Genomic DNA, 18,914 nt, shown 5'->3' on the forward strand with positions numbered 1-18,914 from the left:
AAAAAAAAATGACGTCAAATCACGTTATATGTACAGTAGCTATGATTAGACTGATCATGTCAACAGCTTACTTTCAATGTCTTAGCTGGCATTAATCATCACGAATCAAGTCAGCAATCTACTGGCAAAATCCTTTTTAATCCTTGTCATATAAAGATAAATAATGAAGAGAAATTATTTGATGACAAAGTTTGATGACAAAAACGCCATGCCACCTTCATGTTTAAGTGAGCACATCACAAGCCAAGGTGAGTCCAAAAATGCCTTGTATGCTGCTGCATAAATGATGTAATATGCAAGGGAGCTATGTATACTATAGCTAAGGAAGTAATACTAAGTGTATGTTATGTCGTAAGCTGTTAGTAGCCCATGTTCATCACCCTAATAATTTGGTCTATTTTCACCTCTAATTTCACCTAACGTTACTGTTCTGTTTCAGTGGTGCTGCACATGTAGCCTATAACCTGTTTTTGAGAAATGTCATCATCTAATATTGTAAGAGGTTTCATTGTCTGCTTATATGCCCCCTTCATTTATCCTACAGTTCTGACTTGGTGTACAGGGAAAATACTGTAAGAGCAGCCCATCTTCTGCATTCTGCCCCTGTACATTTCAAAAGTGCTGAACACATAGTTATATTGACTACATCCGTCGCCGCTCGCTCATTAATGTCTTAATCGAAATTACGGAATGCCTATTATCTGCTCGCCGTTCCCGTATGCCATAGTTTGGACGTCTTAATTGTCAGTAGAAACCACATTTGTTTTATCAGCTATGTTTTTTAAAAAGGCAGTAAACAAGGCTGAATTAATTGTTTCGTTGACAGACAAGGCTCCGCTGATAGCCAGGTGTAGCGGTGGTAAGGATTCACTCCATTGTGCTGAAAAGAAAGCTCTGCTGTTGGGACAGCTTTATGTAGGCCCTAACAGTTTGTGGGCACTGCTTATCGCCGTTATAGTGTAATTCATGTATTGTTTAGTGTTGTGTTGTGTAGTGTCTTTGCTGGCATGCATCTAAAAACAATTTGGGGAGTTTGCCCCACCAAGATTTACATGCTAAAATCACCACTGCTTCATCCACATGAACATGGAACATATCAACAGCTGCTGATGAACTAAGGAAGTGTGGCAGGATCTTCCACTCTGCCGTTGGGTTGATGTGGACTGTCACTCAAAGCTTCTTCTTCTTCTTCTTCTTCTCCTCCTTCTTCTTTGGTATAATGGCAGTCCTCAAACAAAATGTTAAGGTGCACGCCTCCACCTACTGTGCTGGAGTGTGCCATCAATCATGGTTTGCCTAATTCTATACTACTAGGGGGAAAAAAGAAGAGAAATACAAATCAATCCCTATTAACTTCTAACAAACCCTGCCTCAAACCACTCAAAGCTGCTGGTCCAGGCAGAGGGAGACAGTTCCCGAGTCGTCTGAAATCTTCTCCTCTGGTTGGATTGAGAGCTGGCTGCAACCTTCTCGAGAGAGTAATATCTGTATCTGTGACTCAGAGACCTAGGGAGAGGAACAGAGGGAGAGGAAGAGAGGGAGAGAAGATGGGGTAGAGGAACAGAGGGAGAGGAAGAGAGGGAGAGAAGATGGGGTAGAGGAACAGAGGGAGAGGAAGAGAGGGAGAGAAGATGGGGTAGAGGAACAGAGGGAGAGAAGAGAGGGAGAGAAGATGGAGTAGAGAGAAAGAGAGAATAAGACAGATGCTCTTCACCTCTCTCTCCCTCACACAAACGATACATAACACAAAACATTATACTTTTATCTGAGTAATTAAAAAAGTACCTCCTCAAATTTCTTGGCTTTGTATTGGTCTGCCCCCTTCAGGAAGTTCAGAAGAATGATGTCACAGAGGACCGTACCCTGCAGCCAGTCAGAACGAAGAGTTATACAAGTTGACTTAACGAATCGGGAAATACAGTGAGCTCCAAAAATATTGGGACAGTGACACATTTTGTTGTTGTTTTGGCTCTGTACTCCAGCACTTTGAAATAACACAATGAATATGAGGAAAATGGTGCAGACTGCCAGCTTGAATTTGAGGGTATTTTCATCCATATCAAGTGGACCCTTTAAAAATTACAGCATTTTTTTGTGTATAGTCCCCACATTTTATGCGGACCAAAAGAATTAGGCCAAATTCACTTATGTGTATTAAAGTAGTCAATAGTTTAGTATTTGGTCCCATATTCCTAGCACTCAATTACTACATCAAGTTTCTGACTCTACAAACTTGTTGGATGCGTTTGTTTTTGTTGTGTTTCAGATTATTTTGTGCCCAATAGAAATTCATGGGAAATAATGTATTGTGTCATTTTGGAGTCACTTTTACTGTAAATAAGAATATAATATGTTTCTAAACAATTCTACAATAATGTGGATGCTACTATGATTATGGATATTCCTGACTGAATCGTGAATAATTATGAGAGAGAAAGTTACAGATGGGACCAGATACTAAACTTTTGACTACTTTAATACACTTATAAGCAAATTTGTCCCAATATCTTTGGTACCCTAAAATAGATGGAAAAGAAAGTTGGTTGCTATTTATGTCGCACATGCAGCTAACAAAAATATATGGAAATGTCTGCTCTATTCAAAATTATAACCAACTAATTGCAGCATTAACAGAAAAATTGAAGAGGCAAGCGGAAGGGGGACAAGGTAAGGAACCTGCATTAAAGACCAAAATTGGTTAAAGAAAATTGTGATATATATATATTTTTTTTTAAGTATACTAGTTTAATTTAAAAACCAAAAAAATTACAGCTGTGCCATACAGGTTGCAAAATATTTGGGAAGAGATTTTCGATTAATTGATTCCATGGCACATGGTTTATGAACTGATACACAAAACAATGCCAGATTCAAAACTTTTTCAATTGAAATGATAAAATGTTTTTTTTTATTGTAACCAAAATGATGTTATATCTATGAGGGAAACAACCATCCCAGCTCTGCAGATTTTGCTGCAAAGAGACAGAATCATTAGCTCACTTGTTTTGGTACAGCCCATAGTCTTGGTTATGCCCATATTATGTACAGTAGCTTGTTTTTGGTTGCAGGTTCAGGAACGGCTTAAGAATGACAACATTTACCTTGAGCTAACTCTGCAAATAGCACTGCTGGGTGATTTCAAAAGTCATAGTCAATTGATCAATAATATAATGCTCTTAGCAAAACATTTTATCTTTAATTTACAATCGGTAGAAACTATGAGAATAGAAAGGTTCAGACACTTTTGTGAAACATTACAGCATAGTAATAAAAATATATGTCAGCTAGAAATCAAAACTGGGTGGTCTTCAGAGATAGATGGGAGGGGCTAAGGGTACTGTAGCTGAAGGATGGGCAAGCCGAAAAACACAATCCTAACCGTGAAGCACGGGGGTGGCAGCATCATGTTGTGGGGGTGCTTTGCTGCAGGAGGGACTGGTGCACTTCACAAAATAGATAGCATCATGGAAGGAAAAGTATGTGGATATATTGAAGCAACATCTCAAGACATCAGTCAGGAAGTTAAAGCTTGGTTGCAAATGGGTCTTCCAAATGGATAATGACCCCAAGCATACTTCCAAAGTTGTGGCAAAATGGCTTAAGGACAACTAAGTCAAGGTACTGGAGTGGCCATCATTAAGCCCTGACATCAATCCTATGGAATATTTGTGGGCAGAACTGAAAAACCATGTGCGAGCAAGGAGGCCTACAAACCTGACTCAATTACACCAGCTCTGTCAGGAGGAATGGGCCAAAATTCACCCAATTTATTGTGGTAAGCTTGTGGAAGGCTACCCAAAACATTTGACCCAAGCTAAACAATTTAAAGTCAATGCTACCAAATATTAATTGATTGTATGTAAACTTCTGACCCACTGGGATTGTGATGGAAGAAATAAAAGCTGATATAAATCATTATCTCTACTATTATTCTGACATTTCACATTCTTAAAATAAAGTGGTGATCCAAACTGGCCTATGACAGGAATTGTGAAAAACTGAGTTTAAATGTATTTGGCTAAGGTGAATGTAAACTTCCGACTTCAAGGATATGCATATTCTTAATACCATTTGAAAGGAAACACTTTGAAGTTTGTGGAAATGTGAAATGAACGTAGGATAATACAATACATTAGATCTAGTAAAAGATAATACATTTAAAAAAACGTGAGTTTTTTTTTGTGTTTTTTTTTTGTTACATCATCTTTGAAATGCAAGAGAAAGATCACAGTGTCTTGTTCCAGGTTAGGCGCAATTTCGATTTTGGCCACTAGATGCAACATTTTAGACTGATTCAATGAACCATTGCATTTCTGTTCAAAATGTTGTATCAAGACTGCCCAAATATGCGCTCTCCTCAAACAATAGCATGGTATTCTTTCACTGTAATAGCTACTGTAAATTGGACAGTGCAGTGAGATTAACAAGAATGTAAGCTTTCTGCCCATATCAGATATGTCTATGTCCTGGGAAATGTTCTTGTTACTTACAACCTCATGCTAATCACATTAGCCTACGTTAGACCAACCGTCCCGTGTGGGGGGGACACCGATCCCGTAGAGGTTAATTAAAATCTTTTTGCGGGGGCCTCCCGAGTGTCGCGGCGTTTTAAGGTGTCTCTACAGACCTGGATTCGATTCCAGGCTGTGTCACAGCTGGCCATGACTGGGAGACCCATGAGGTAGCGCACAATTGGGCCAGCGTCGTCTGGGTTAGGAGAAGGTTTGGCAGGCCGAGATTTCCTTGTCCCATCGCGCTCTAGCGACTCCTGTGGCGGGCCGGGGCGCATGCATGCTGACACGGTAGCCAGGTGTACTGTGTTTCCCCCGACACATTGGTGCGGCTGGCTTCCACGTTAAGCGGGCATTGTGTCAAGAAGCAGTGCGGCTTGGCTGGGTCATGTTTCGGATGACGCACGGCTCTCGACCGTCGCCTCTCCCGAGTCCATGTGGAGTTGCAGTGATGGGACAAGACTGTAACTACCAATTGTATACCATGAAATTGGGGAGAAAAAAGTGGTTAAAAAGTATTCACTTTAAGATCAAAGTCATTGTATCATTTCAATCCAAAGTGCTGCTGCATTACAGAGCCAAAACAACAAAACATTTGACACTGCCCCAATACTTTTGGAGCTTACTGTACTTGCTTATAATGGTGGTCACATTCTAAACGTATTGCATGGCCTCCTTTTGAAACATACAGTCTGAGTACCGAAGCCTTACCAATCCCACGGAGGTAAAGGCTGCCACTACGTTGATCAGAGTAGGAACTGCGTTGAACTTCCCTGCCTGAAAGAAAAGAGACAGATTAATCCCATGTGATACACAGATAACAGGTACGAAAGCACACACACACACACACACACACACCCTAATCCACACTCACGAGGCCAGTGACCAGGATGTCAAAGCGGATGGCGTAGGCCTTGTGGAGAGTGCGGAACTCCGTCCCATTCTCATTTTTGTAATATTTGGCAAATCTGTGGAGGGAGATAGAGGAGGAGACAGTGTCAATGAACACAGCTTTACAACGAGGAAGAGGGGGGGGGGGGTGTAAGGAAAATGGAGAGGAGAAAAAGGTGGTGGAAAACAACCTGACGGAAGAAAGGGAGAAGGAGGAAGAAAGAGGGGGGATTCCCTTGAACGACACTAAACTGAAAAGGGTTTCAGTACCTGAAGTTGTATCCCTTAGCGATGCCATTCTTCTGAAACACAGCATCAAGTCGCGTAAAGGAGTAGTGTGGTTCACATCTCTCTTCTGACTCATCCAGATTACACTGCCATTCAATGTTGATCGCAATCTCTCCACCCTGATAGAGGGAGATAGAGGGAGGGAAGAGAAGAGAAGGGGGGATGAGTGAGGAGAGGGAAGAGAAAATGTAGGGAGAAGCATGTGGGACTGGATATATATAAAATAGAGAGGGAGAAGTGAGGAAGAAAGGTTAAGAAAGCATAATGAGAGAGAGAGAGAAAGAGAGAGAGAGAGAGAGAGAGAGTAGAAGAAAGAAAGATGGAGACTCTCGGGGGAGAGAGATGGAGAGGTGGAAGAGGGGAGGAGATATGTCTCACTGTCTGAGCGATGGTGGAGAAGTTCTGTCCTGTGTAGCGCAGCACTTCTCCCACCTTGAAGATGGGACAGTGGAGGTTGTGCTCCGGGTCATACGTACAGCTCCTGATATAAGTCGCATTCAGGGATGATGGGAAGTTCCCTCTGTGTGAGACAGAGGGAAGGTAAAAACGTGAGCGATAGAGCCAAATCCCCTTCAGCAGAAAAGAGAGGGCAATGAGTTGACAGGAAAGCCCTAAAATGTGCAAATGTGCTGAGTGAACAGGTCAGGGCACTAAGAGATGACCTCATCATGGAGGAGATGACAGCCAAGGCTTGTATTAAAATCAAATGTTATTAAATGAATGACACAGATAGACAACTCAAGGTTAAAACACATCCCATACTTACACTGAGTGTACTAAATGGCTCTTTCCATGACATATACTGGCCAGGTGAAGCTAGGTGAAGGCTATGGTCCCTTATTAATGTCACCTGTTAAATCCACTTCAATCAGTGTAGATGAAGGGGTGCAGACAGGTTAAATCATGTTTTTTAGGCCTTGAGACAATTGAGACATGGATTGATGATGAATGGGCAAGACAAAGATTTAAGTACCTTTGAACGAGGTATGGTAGAAGGTGCCAGGCGCACCGGTTTGAGTGTGTCAAGAACTGCAAGGCCGCTGGGTTTTTCACGCTCAACAATTACCTGTGTTTATCAAGAATGGTCCACCACCCAAAGGACGTCCAGCCAACTTGACACAACTGTGGGAAGCATTGGAGTCAACATGGGCCAGCATTCCTGTGGAAAGCTTTGGACACCTTGTAGTCCATGCCCCGACGAATTGAGTCTGTGCTGAGGGCAACTTAATACTAGGAAGGTGTTCTTAATGTTTTGTACACTAAATGTACATAATAATATACTAATATGACATGTAACATCGATGAAACAAAGTTAATAATGTAACAATGAAACAAAGAAAAAATCAAAAGAAAAATAATAATGATAGCCTGATTTAAATTTGAATTAAGAATGATTTCATCTAATATCTATTGTTTAAAGAAAACTCATTCTATAAATATAGATGAGGTTGGGTGGGAAAAGGACTGGGAGGGAGAAATATATTTTTGTCATGGGCAAAGAAACTCAAATGGGGTGACTATACTAATTAATACACACTTTGATCCGATTGTGCAAACTGTGCAAACAGATCAACAAGAAAGATGGATTATTTTAAATATGCTACTGGACTAAAAATCAGATCTGATTAATTCATCTATATGGGCCAAATAATGATGATCCATACTTTTTAAAAAATATCTATAATAATCTATTGAGCTCACAAGCAATGAAATAATCTATTATTATGGTGGGAGAATATAATATTGTTTTAGGTACCTCAATAGATTGTAAAGGAAATCACACTACAAACTATCACCCTCAAGTACTGAAGGAGATCACAAAGATCATGGTTACATTAGAACTTGTGGATATATGGAGGTTGAAAAACCTTGACCCAGTGAGATATACATGGAGGAGGCTTCATCAAGCTAGCGGTCTTGATTACTTCCTGGTCTCGTTCTTGCTGGCATCAAACGTTTCAAAAGTATTAATAGGAGACTGAATGCGAGTGAACCACCATCTAATTGGCCTCCATATAAATCTGACAGAATTTCCACGTGGATGGGGATATTGGAAATGTAATCAAAGCCTATTGGGTGACAATTTGTTCTTAAGTTCTTAACTAAGACAAAATAATTCATAATTGACTTTATTTGTACAACATAGGTACAGCAGATCCCCTTATTGTATGGGACACTTTCAAATGTACTTTTAGAGGCCATTCAATACAATACTCATCATTAAATCAAAAGCAGTTTAGGTCAGAAGAGACTAATAAAGGAAATAGAGGAAGTAACAGAGCAGGTAGATGGTAACGGAAACTGTACTATAGAGGCACAAAATAGGTTAGAGGAAAAACAAAATAAATGGAGGTACTTATTCAAGAAGCATCAAGTGTAATGTATTACACAAATAAAGTGAATTGTATTTTGAAAGAGGAAGCAAAATATTTGAAGCATATGCTTTCTCTTCAGTCTCCTCCATTTCCACTGAATGATGTAAACTGGAAGGATGTCTTTCCTAATAATAATGTAAAATGAACACATTTACAGAAAGACCTGTGCGAAGGCCAACTTACAGAAGAGGAACTTTTTGAAGCAGTAAAATCTTTCGCAATATCAATTGGGGATGCTGAATTCACTGTCTTTATTCAGCAGTCGCAAAATGAACATGGGAAAGAGTGACTTTTCCTCCATAATGAGTATACTTGACAGCTGCCCTGATGATATTTTCCCAAATATAAACTCTCTGTCACACTTCCAATGACGTCATGCAGTGTGGAGAGACGCTTCTCCACAACAACTAGGATTTAAAAAATCATCTTCGCACATCAATGACAAGCGCCCGGCTGAACCACCTCAGTTTGCTGTCTTTTGAGCGTCAACTGACAGATACATTGGATTATGATGTAATCATCATCATATTCAACTCAAAGCCTCGCCGTCTGCGCCTTGTGATGTAGGTCACGCCGTATGATACGTCTTCTAAAGTTAAGGTACCATTTTATAGTACTACTGCCCGTCGTGGTATAAATGGTAACATCAAATATAGGCTTGTTTGCCCATGGAGATTGAAGTGCGTCTGAAGATACGTTTTATGTTGTTAGCAAGTTGGCAACTGGTCTAAAGTTACTGTCTTATATTAATATGCTGGGATAGGTAATTATTTGTGGAAAAAACTTAGTGGTCTGAATACTTTCCGAATGCACTGTAGCTACTGCATGGATAGTTCCATCTGAGCACCTGGTGTAATCACATTCTTTAACAAACATTTTTTGGTTGAGTTGGAGATGTGAATGCAACATATAATTTGTTAACTTGTCAACTAGTTAATGGGCTATTTACTGTAATGGGCTATTTACAAACAGCCATGAGCTAAATTAACTGAGGCTGCAGTTGATGGCTGGGGGCAGTATTGAGTAGCTTGGATGAATAAGGTGCCCAGAGTAAACTGCCTGCTCCTCAGTCCCAGTTGCTAATATATGCATATTATTAGTATATGTGGATATAAACACTCTGAAGTTTCTAAAACTGTTTGAATTATGTCTGTGAGTATAACAGAACTCATATGGCAGGCAAAAACCTGAGAAAAAACAACCAGGAAGTGGGAAATCTGAGGATTTTCAACTCATTCCCTATTGAAGATACAAAGGGATTCTCCGGTTGGAACATTATTGAAGATTTATGTTAAAAACATCCTAAAGATTGATTCTATACATCGTTTGACATGTTTCTACGGACTGTAACAGAACTTTTTGACATTTCGTCTGCTCCTAGTGAACGTGGTTCATGACTTTGGATTTGTTTACAAAACGAGCTAACTGGACATAAATGATGGACATTATCGAACAAATCAAACATTTATTGTGGAACTGGGATTCCTGGGAGTGCATTCTGATGAAGATCATCAAAGGTAAGTGAATACTTATAATGTTATTTCTGACTTCTGTTGACTGCTCAATATGGCGGATATCTTTTTGGCTTGTTGGGTCTCTGAGCGCCGTACTCAGATTATTGCATGGTTTGCTTTTTCCATAAAGCTTTTTTGAAATCTGACATAGTGGTTGCATTAAGGAGAAGTTAATCTATATTTCCATGTATAACACTTGTATTTTCATCAACATTTATAATGACTATTTCTGTAAAATGATATGGCTCTGCAAAATCACTGGATGTTTTTAGAACTACTGAACATAACGCGCCAATGTATACTGAGATTTTTTTTATATAAATATGAACTTTATCGAACAAAACATACATGTATTGTGTAACATGAAGTTCTATGAGGGTCATCTGATGAAGAGAAGAGTACCTTTAAAATAGTATAAGATACTTGTATGTTTGAGGAATTTTAATTATGAAATTTCTGTTGTTTTGAATTTGGCGCCCTGCACTTTCACTGGCTGTTGTCATATCGATCCCGTTAACGGGATCTCAGCCCTAAGAAGTTTTTAACCAATCTTGTCCTATGCTCTGGCTATTCATCACGTTAGGAATTTAGATTTTATTGTTAGTCTCACTACTCAAAACAACTTCCCGCGGATATGGGTGAGACCTCCTGAAAGTACTCCAGCACAACTTCATAAAGGTCTGACCATTACAGCCTCAGAAATGGGCGGTGTGTGGGACTCACCTGGTAACGTTGAACATAGGGAAGCGGATACTGTTCTTGATGAAGATGGTGAAGTTTTCCACTTCCATCATTGGTTGCCTGAGAAAGGGGGAGGGAGAGAATGTATATACAGTACCAGTCACAGGTTTGGACACATACTCATTCAAAGGTTTTTCTATAATGAGAGAAATGTCTTACATGTGGACTTTGTCGTCCTCTGCAAGGCACCAACCCTTCATCTCACAGCGTCGTCCTTTAGAGGAGTTCACACAGGCACCAGTTATTATTCCTGGGGGAAGAGAGAGAGAGAGAGGGAGGGAGAAAGAGAAATAGAGAGAGTGTCAGGCGTGTGCGTACTTGTGGAGAAGTCAGGTGCAGGAGAGCAGAGGGTTGTGAACAGGCACACACTTTATTACAGCAGGAGAAACCAACAGACGGACGCAGCTGCGTCAAAAACCTCCTCCAGCCAACAAGGCAAAGTGTGTAGCGCCCACAATATTCACACAACATAAATTTAGAGCAATTACAAATAAGCTTCAAACAATTAGACTAGTGCGTACAACACGTAACACACAAAATAATTACACACAAAGACATGAGGGGGAACAGAGGAGTAAATACATGTAGTGGGATTGGGGAATGAAAACCAGGTGTAAATGGAAAGAGAGAGAGAGAGAACACAATGGAGTCCCAGCACGGGAATGACAGAGAAGAGAAGAGAGGGACTCACCGTTTCCAGTGGAGCTCCCCAAATACTTGTCGCACTCTTCATCCGTGTCACACTTGTACTTGCTTTCACTCTGAACACAGACAGTACAGATACGCACATAGATGCAGGCCTGATACATAGGCAGTAACATTGCCCTGTGATCAGAAACTCTGTCACCACCCAATATGAAATGCCTTGGCTTTTGCCAGTGGTAATGGCCGGGACATCATAGAGTAGAGTACTCTGTATTGTTATAAACATGGTATAGGTGCAGTGTTTCCCAACTCCGGGCCTCGAGTACCCCAAACAGCACACATTTTTGTTGTAGCCCCAGACAAAAACACCTGATTCAACTTGTCAAGGGCTTGATGATGAGTTGACAAGTAGAATCAGGTATGCTTGTCCGTGGCTACAACAACAAGGTACATGGTACGTGTATACTGGACTGGACTCACCTCCGGGCAGAATCCTTGGAACTGGTTCTCTGTGATGATGAGCTTGGTGATGATGCAGAACACTGCGGCACCCTGTCAGATAATATTCAAAACCAACAGTTTAGCCTAAACATCGTCAAGGCAACATATCAGGCCTACTGCTAAAATCATCTCAAAGCCTCAACCAATGCATGAGTCTGTAATTGTTTAACCAGTTGGTTGGGCTAATGCTAAACTGACATAGTAGCTATGTATCATGAGCCACTCGGCCACAACTTCCATCCAACCAAAGGACTTTTCCTTCATCACCTCACACAAAACACTTCCCTTTAAGTGTTTAAAATGACCACCACTAAGTGCTCAGTCACTTTATATCAAGTATCAAAAGACTGCTCGGGTATGTTTCAACAGAGTGAACTCCGCCTACATATTGCGATCATTTAATCAAAAGTTGAATCAATATTTTGTATATTGCACAGTTACACTCCCCGACTTATTCATTTGGACAGCGAAGCGAAAACCTTTCATTTGGCTTTATACTCCAGAATTTTGGTTTTGGGATCAAATGTTTTATATGAGGCAACAGTCCAGAACGACACCTTTTATTTGAGGGTATTTTCATTTCATTTAGAAATGAAAGCATTTTGTGTATCTAGTCCCCCCCATTTAAAGGTGTTTTAAGTATTTTGAAAGATTCACTTATAATGTGTTAAAGGGATACTTCACCCAAATTACAAAATTACATTGGTTTCCTTAACCCGTAAGCAGTCTCTGGACAAGACATGACAGTGATTCATGCTTTGGTTTAGTTTCCTTGGCACTGTTTCCACATGCTGACGTTTTAGCGTTTGTGGCACAAATCCCATTCAAGTCATGGGACCAATATTACAATATTACATTTCTATTGGAGAAAATATAATCCAAAAAGGTTTGACTACTTTAATACACTATAAGTGAACTTGTCCAAATACTTATGACAGCTTCAAATGGAGGGACTAGATAGATAAAGTGTTTTAATTTCTAAACAGTAGAACAGATATGAATGAAAACACACTCAAATAAAAGGTGACATTCTGTACTCCTGCCTCATATAAAACAGTTGATCTCAAATCCAAAATGAGTATAGAGCCAAATAAATCATTTATGCTTTACTGTCCAAATAAATACGGAGGGGAGTGTACAATATACAGGTTGTGTACAGTAACTAAGTATGGTTGCGCTGCAGTATAACGTTGGTGTTGTCTCTGATTAGGGTCAAGGTTCACGCTCAGGGTGTCACGGACCTGTGTAGGGGCGACATAGTCCGCCACATCCATCACGCGGTTGTTATGGTAACCGAAGCCCTTCACCTTGGTCATGACCGAAGACTCGATGCCCGAGTCTCTCACCTGGTACGCCTTTTCGTGATAAAAGACCCAACTAAACGACAACAGAAAGAAAGATAGATGGAGGCGAAGATTGTGGAGGGGGAGAGGTAATGAAGGAGGATTATTAACAAGAGTTCTAGAATGTTGGAGAGAGGAAAGGAGATGAAGAAGAGAGGTCAACATTATCACACACACACACAGAGGCAAAAACAGGTTGTACAGACCATAGGAAGTAGATGATGATGAGTAGTTGTACGACGCGGTTGATGATTCCAACAGACCTGCTCTTCACCACCACCGACTTGGTCGTCTCGTAGGTGAAGAAATCCGTAATAAAAGCCCATATCTTAGGCATCCTGAGAACTGGGTTGTGTGCATGTGTCTATATGAGAGACAGCTACAGCGATAAGTGTATTTTGCATCAGTTTGTTTAGAAGTATGTGAGTGAGAGCCTTTAGTTACCACACAATGCTGCTGATAAGACTTTTCGCATAAATTCCCTGTGTCCTCTCTTTCTTCGTTTCACCCCTATCTGTGCCTCTATCTCTGTAATGATTTAGTACATTCCGTAGGTCACCTTGTCCCCCTCCCTCCCTGCCTCTCTCTCTTTTTCTCACACATTGGGTAATGGTCATATTGGACCTTCCCCTTTCTCTGAACAAAGAGAAAAAAGGAAAACAACTCTTTGGGCTTTTTATCTCTCTGTTCCTCCATCACATACTCTCCCTCTCATTACCATAACAGTTCTCTGCTCGGACTCCTGAACAAACTAAAGTCTCACTACACGTGAACACAAAACACCTTTAAATCCAATTTAATGCCATACAAGCCAACAACAGAACAACACATGGACAGTACTCTGCAGAACAGAACAACACATGGACAGTACTCTGCAGAACAGAACAACACATGGACAGTACTCTGCAGAACAGAACAACACATGGACAGTACTCTGCAGAACAGAACAACACATGGACAGTACTCTGCAGAACAGAACAACGTGTAGACAGTGCTCTGCAGAACAGAACAACACATGGACAGTACTCTGCAGAACAGAACAACGTGTGGACAGTACTCTGCAGAACAGAACAACGTAAACAGTACTCTGCAGAACAGAACACCCTATGGACAGTACTCTGCAGAACAGAACACCGTGTTTGACAGTACTCTGCAGAACAGAACACCCCATGGACAGTACTCTGCAGAACAGAACAATGTGTTGACAATATTCTGCAGAACAGAACAACGTAGACAGTACTCTGCAGAACAGAACAACGTAGACAGTACTCTGCAGAACAGAACAACGTGTGGACAGTACTCTTCAGAACAGATCAACGTGTGGACAGTACTCTGCAGAACAGAACAACGTGTGGACAGTACTCTGCAGAACAGAACAACTTAGACAATACTCTGCAGATGTCACACCCTAATCTGTTTCACCTGTCTTTGTGCTCGTCTCCACCCCCCTCCAGGTGTCGCCCATCTTTACCATTATCCCTAGTGTATTTATACCTGTTCTCTGTTTGTCTGTTGCCAGTTCGTTTGGTTTGTTAAGCCTACCAGCGTTGTTCCCCTTGCTCCTGTCTGTTTCTAGTTCCTGTTATCTAGTTTTCCCGGTTTAGACCATTCTGACCCTGAGCCTGCCTGCCATTCTGTATGTTGTCACATCACACTGGATTATTGACCTCTGCCTGCCCTGACCCTGAGACTGCCTGCCGTTCTGGACCTTTTGGACTCTGATCTGGATTACCGACCTCTGCCTGCCCTTGACCTGTCATTTTGCCTGCCCCCCTTTCTAGTAATAAACTTTTGTTACTTCAACACTGTCTGCATCTGGGTCTTCCCTAAAACGTGATAGCAGAACAGAACAAGGTGTGGACAGTACTCTGCAGAACAGAAAACACAGAATAGTAGACGCCTTTGAGAGATCAATACAAACTATTTGACATATCATTATGGGTCTAATGATAATGGCTATAATAGTCACGCTTAGAGTCAGTGTGTTAATGCAATAATTTCAAAATGTGTGTGTTTGCTACGTGTGTACATGTGTGTAGTGTCTAGAGACCGAGCTGGAAGATGGCATCTCTTCATTTCTTAAGTGGTTCCATTACGTCTGTGGCAAATTACAGTAATGCAATGCAATACAGTTATATGAGCTCTGAGTGCACACACCGAGGCAATGTTATCACGTTCCAGGAAATGACATGGTTCTCTGAAATCAATATACACTTCAGACATAAATGTTACATGAGAGACTTAATAAGAACCAGGAAGCACACATGACCGCATGCTAATGACGAGAGAGAGAGAGAGAGAGAGAGAGAGAGAGAGAGAGAGAAATAAGATTGACTGAGGTCTCTCTCATTACTAAGATTTTTGTGAAAGTTATCATCATACAGGAAACGGACTCGGCATAAACAGATAAACATGCACAATCGAAAAAGCAAGTCTTAGCAAAATTATAGATATACACATGACCCAGGGTTCCCCAAACTCGTTCCCAGGGCCCCCTGGGTGCACATTTTGGTTTTTGCCCTAGCACTACACAGCTAATTAAAAAAAATCAAAGCTTGATGATGAGTTGATTCTTTTAATCAGCTGTGTAATGCTGGGACAAAAACCAAAACATGCACCCAAGGGGGGACTGAGGACTGAGTTTGGGAAACGCTGACATAAGGGATTGAGTTGCAGTGACCTGAGGCAGGGAGGGATCTCTGATGAACATGGTAAAGCTTTTAAAACACACTCCCCACCTTACTCATCCCCTTTTAAAAAACACACTCCCCACCTTACTCATCCCCTTTTAAAAAACACACTCCCCACCTTACTCATCCCCTTTTAAAAAACACACTCCCCACCTTACCCATCCCTTTTAAAAACCACACTCCCCACCTTACCCATCCCCTTTAAAAAAACACACTCTCCACCTTACCCATCCCCTTTTAAAAAACACACTCCCCACCTTACCCATCCCCTTTTAAAAAACACACTCCCCACCTTACCCATCCCCTTTAAAAAAACACACTCCCCACCTTACCCATCCCCTTTAAAAAAACACACTCCCCACCTTACTCATCCCCTTTTAAAAAACACACTCCCCACCTTACTCATCCCCTTTTAAAAAACCACACTCCCCACCTTACTCATCCCTTTTAAAAACCACACTCCCCACCTTACCCATCCCCTTTTAAAAACCACACTCCCCACCTTACTCATCCCCTTTTAAAAAACACACTCCCCACCTTACCCATCCCTTTTAAAAACCACACTCCCCACCTTACCCATCCCCTTTAAAAAAACACACTCTCCACCTTACCCATCCCCTTTTAAAAAACACACTCCCCACCTTACCCATCCCCTTTAAAAAAACACACTCCCCACCTTACCCATCCCCTTTAAAAAAACACACTCCCCACCTTACTCATCCCCTTTAAAAAAACACACTCCCCACCTTACTCACCCCCTTTAAAAAAACACACTCCCCACCTTACCCATCCCCTTTAAAAAAACACACTCCCCACCTTACTCATCCCTTTTAAAAACCACACTCCCCACCTTACTCATCCCCTTTTAAAAAACACACTCCCCACCTTACCCATCCCCTTTAAAAAAACACACTCCCCACCTTACTCATCCCCTTTTAAAAAACACACTCCCCACCTTACTCATCCCCTTTTAAAAAACCACACTCCCCACCTTACCCATCCCTTTTAAAAACCACACTCCCCACCTTACCCATCCCCTTTAAAAAAACACACTCTCCACCTTACTCATCCCCTTTTAAAAAACACACTCCCCACCTTACTCATCCCCTTTTAAAAACCACACTCCCCACCTTACCCATCCCCTTTAAAAACCACACTCCCCATCTTACTCATCACCTTTTAAAAACTACACTCCCCATCTTACTCATCACCTTTTTAAAAAACACACTCCCCACCTTACCCATCCATTTTAAAAACCACACTCCCCACCTTACTCATCCCCTTTTAAAAAACACACTCCCCACCTTACCCATCCCCTTTTAAAAACCACACTTCCCACCTTACTCATCCCCTTTTAAAAACCACACTCCCCACCTTACTCATCCCCTTTTAAAAAACACACTCCCCATCTTACTCATCCCCTTTTAAAAAACACACTCCCCACCTTACCCATCCCCTTTTAAAAACCACACTCCCCACCTTACCCATCCCCTTTTAAAAACCACACTCCCCACCTTACTCATCCCCTTTTAAAAAACACACTCCCCACCTTACCCATCCCCTTTTAAAAACCACACTCCCCACCTTACCCATCCCATTTAAAAAACCACACTCCCCACCTTACCCATCCATTTTAAAAACCACACTCCCCACCTTACCCATCCCATTTAAAAAACCACACTCCCCACCTTACTCATCCCCTTTTAAAAAATTACCCTCCCCACCCAGACCCTTTTAATAACCACCCTTACTATTCTGACACCACTCTACAACCACTGTCTCTACGCTGCCTTGCCAACAACTATCATTATAATTCACTCTGAAACAACCATCCCTGATTAGTTAAACCATACAGTTGAAGTCGGAAGTTTACATACACTTCGGTTGGAGTCATTAAAACTCGTTTTTCAACCACTCCACAAAATTACTTGTTAACAAACTAGTTTTGGCAAGTCGGTTAGGACATCTACTTTGTGCATGACACAAGTAATTTTTCCAACAATTGTTTACAGACAGATTATTTCACTTATAGTTCACTGTATCACAATTCCTGTGGGTCAGAAGTTTGCATACACTAAGTTGACTGTGCCTTTTAAACAGCTTGGAAAATTCCAGAAAAGTATGTCATGGCTTTAGAGGTTTCTGATAGGCTAATTGACATAATTTGAGTCAATTGGAGGTGTACCTGTGGATTTCAAGGCCTACATTCAAACTCAGTGCCTCTTTACTTGACATCATGGGGAAATCTAAAGAAATCAGCCAAGACGTCAGATTTTTTTTTTGTAAACCTGCACAAGTCTGGTTCATCCTTGGGAGCAATTTCCAAACGCCCGAAGGTACCACGTTCATCTGTACAAACAATAGTATGCAAGTATAAACACCATGGGACCACGCAGCCATCATACAGCAAAGGACGTTGTGAGATGCTGGAGGAAATGTAAAAGTATCTATATCCACAGTAAAACAAGTCCTATATCGACATAACCTGAAAGGCCGCTCAGCAAGGAAGAAGCCACTGCTTCGAAATCGCCATAAAAAACCCAGACCAAGGTTTGCAACTGCACATGGGGACAAAGAGGAGAAATGGAGAAATCTTGGAGAAATGTCCTCTGGTCTGATGAAACAAAAATAGAACTGTTTGGCCATAATGACCATCGTTATGTTTGGAGGAAAAAGGGGGAGGCATGCAAGCCAAAGAACACCATCCCAACCGTGAAGCATGGGGGTGGCAGCATCCTGTTGTGGGGGTGCTTTGCTGCAGGAGGGACTGGTGCACTTCACAAAATAGATGGCATCATGAGGTAGGACAATGATGTGGATATATTGAAGCAACATCTCAAGACATCAGTTAGGAAGTTAAAGCTTGGTCGCAAATGGGTCTTCCAAATGGACAATGACCCCAAGCATACTTCCAAAGTTGTGGCAAAATGGCTTAAGGACAACAAAGTCAAGGTATTGGAGTGGCCATGACCTCAATCCTATAGAAAATGTGTGGACAGAACTGAAAAAGCGTGTGAGAGCAAGGAGGCCTAGAAACCTGACTCAGTTACACCAGCTGTCTGGTGATTACCCAACTTATTGTGGGAAGCTTGTGGAAGGCTACCCAAAACGTTTGACCCAAGTTAAACAATTTAAAGGCAATGCAACCAAATACTAATTGAGTGTATGGAAACTTCTGACCCACTGGGAATGTGATGGAAGAAATAAAAGCTGAAATAAATAATTCTCTCTACTATTATTCTGACATTTCACATTCTTAAACTAAAGTGGTGATCCTAACTGACCTCAGACAGGGAATTTTTACTAGGATTAAATGTCAGGAATTGTGAAAAACCGAGTTTAAATGTATTTGGCTAAGGTGTATGTAAACTTCAGACTTCAACTGTATATAAGGTCCTCTCTTCATTTTAAAGCC

General features: G+C 41.2%; 1 protein-coding gene across 1 annotated transcript; it reads right to left on the reverse strand.

Moving 5' to 3' along the window:
• Positions 1-117: 117 nt before the first annotated feature.
• p2rx3a (purinergic receptor P2X, ligand-gated ion channel, 3a) lies at positions 118-13,417 on the reverse strand. The gene is made up of 12 exons (XM_036942966.2): positions 13,016-13,417; positions 12,708-12,843; positions 11,446-11,517; positions 11,012-11,081; positions 10,480-10,570; positions 10,303-10,380; positions 6,069-6,210; positions 5,673-5,809; positions 5,386-5,479; positions 5,223-5,288; positions 1,786-1,863; positions 118-1,506 (listed from the first exon to the last, which is right to left on the reverse strand). Exons 1-12 carry the CDS (start codon positions 13,144-13,146, stop codon positions 1,381-1,383), a joined length of 1,221 nt encoding a protein of 406 aa, XP_036798861.1. The 5' UTR covers positions 13,147-13,417; the 3' UTR covers positions 118-1,380.
• Between the last annotated feature and the right edge of the window lie 5,497 nt (positions 13,418-18,914).

Source organism: Oncorhynchus mykiss, chromosome 14, assembly GCF_057628025.1.
Source record: "Oncorhynchus mykiss isolate SJ-2025 chromosome 14, ASM5762802v1, whole genome shotgun sequence".
Classification (NCBI taxonomy): Eukaryota; Metazoa; Chordata; class Actinopteri; order Salmoniformes; family Salmonidae; genus Oncorhynchus; species Oncorhynchus mykiss.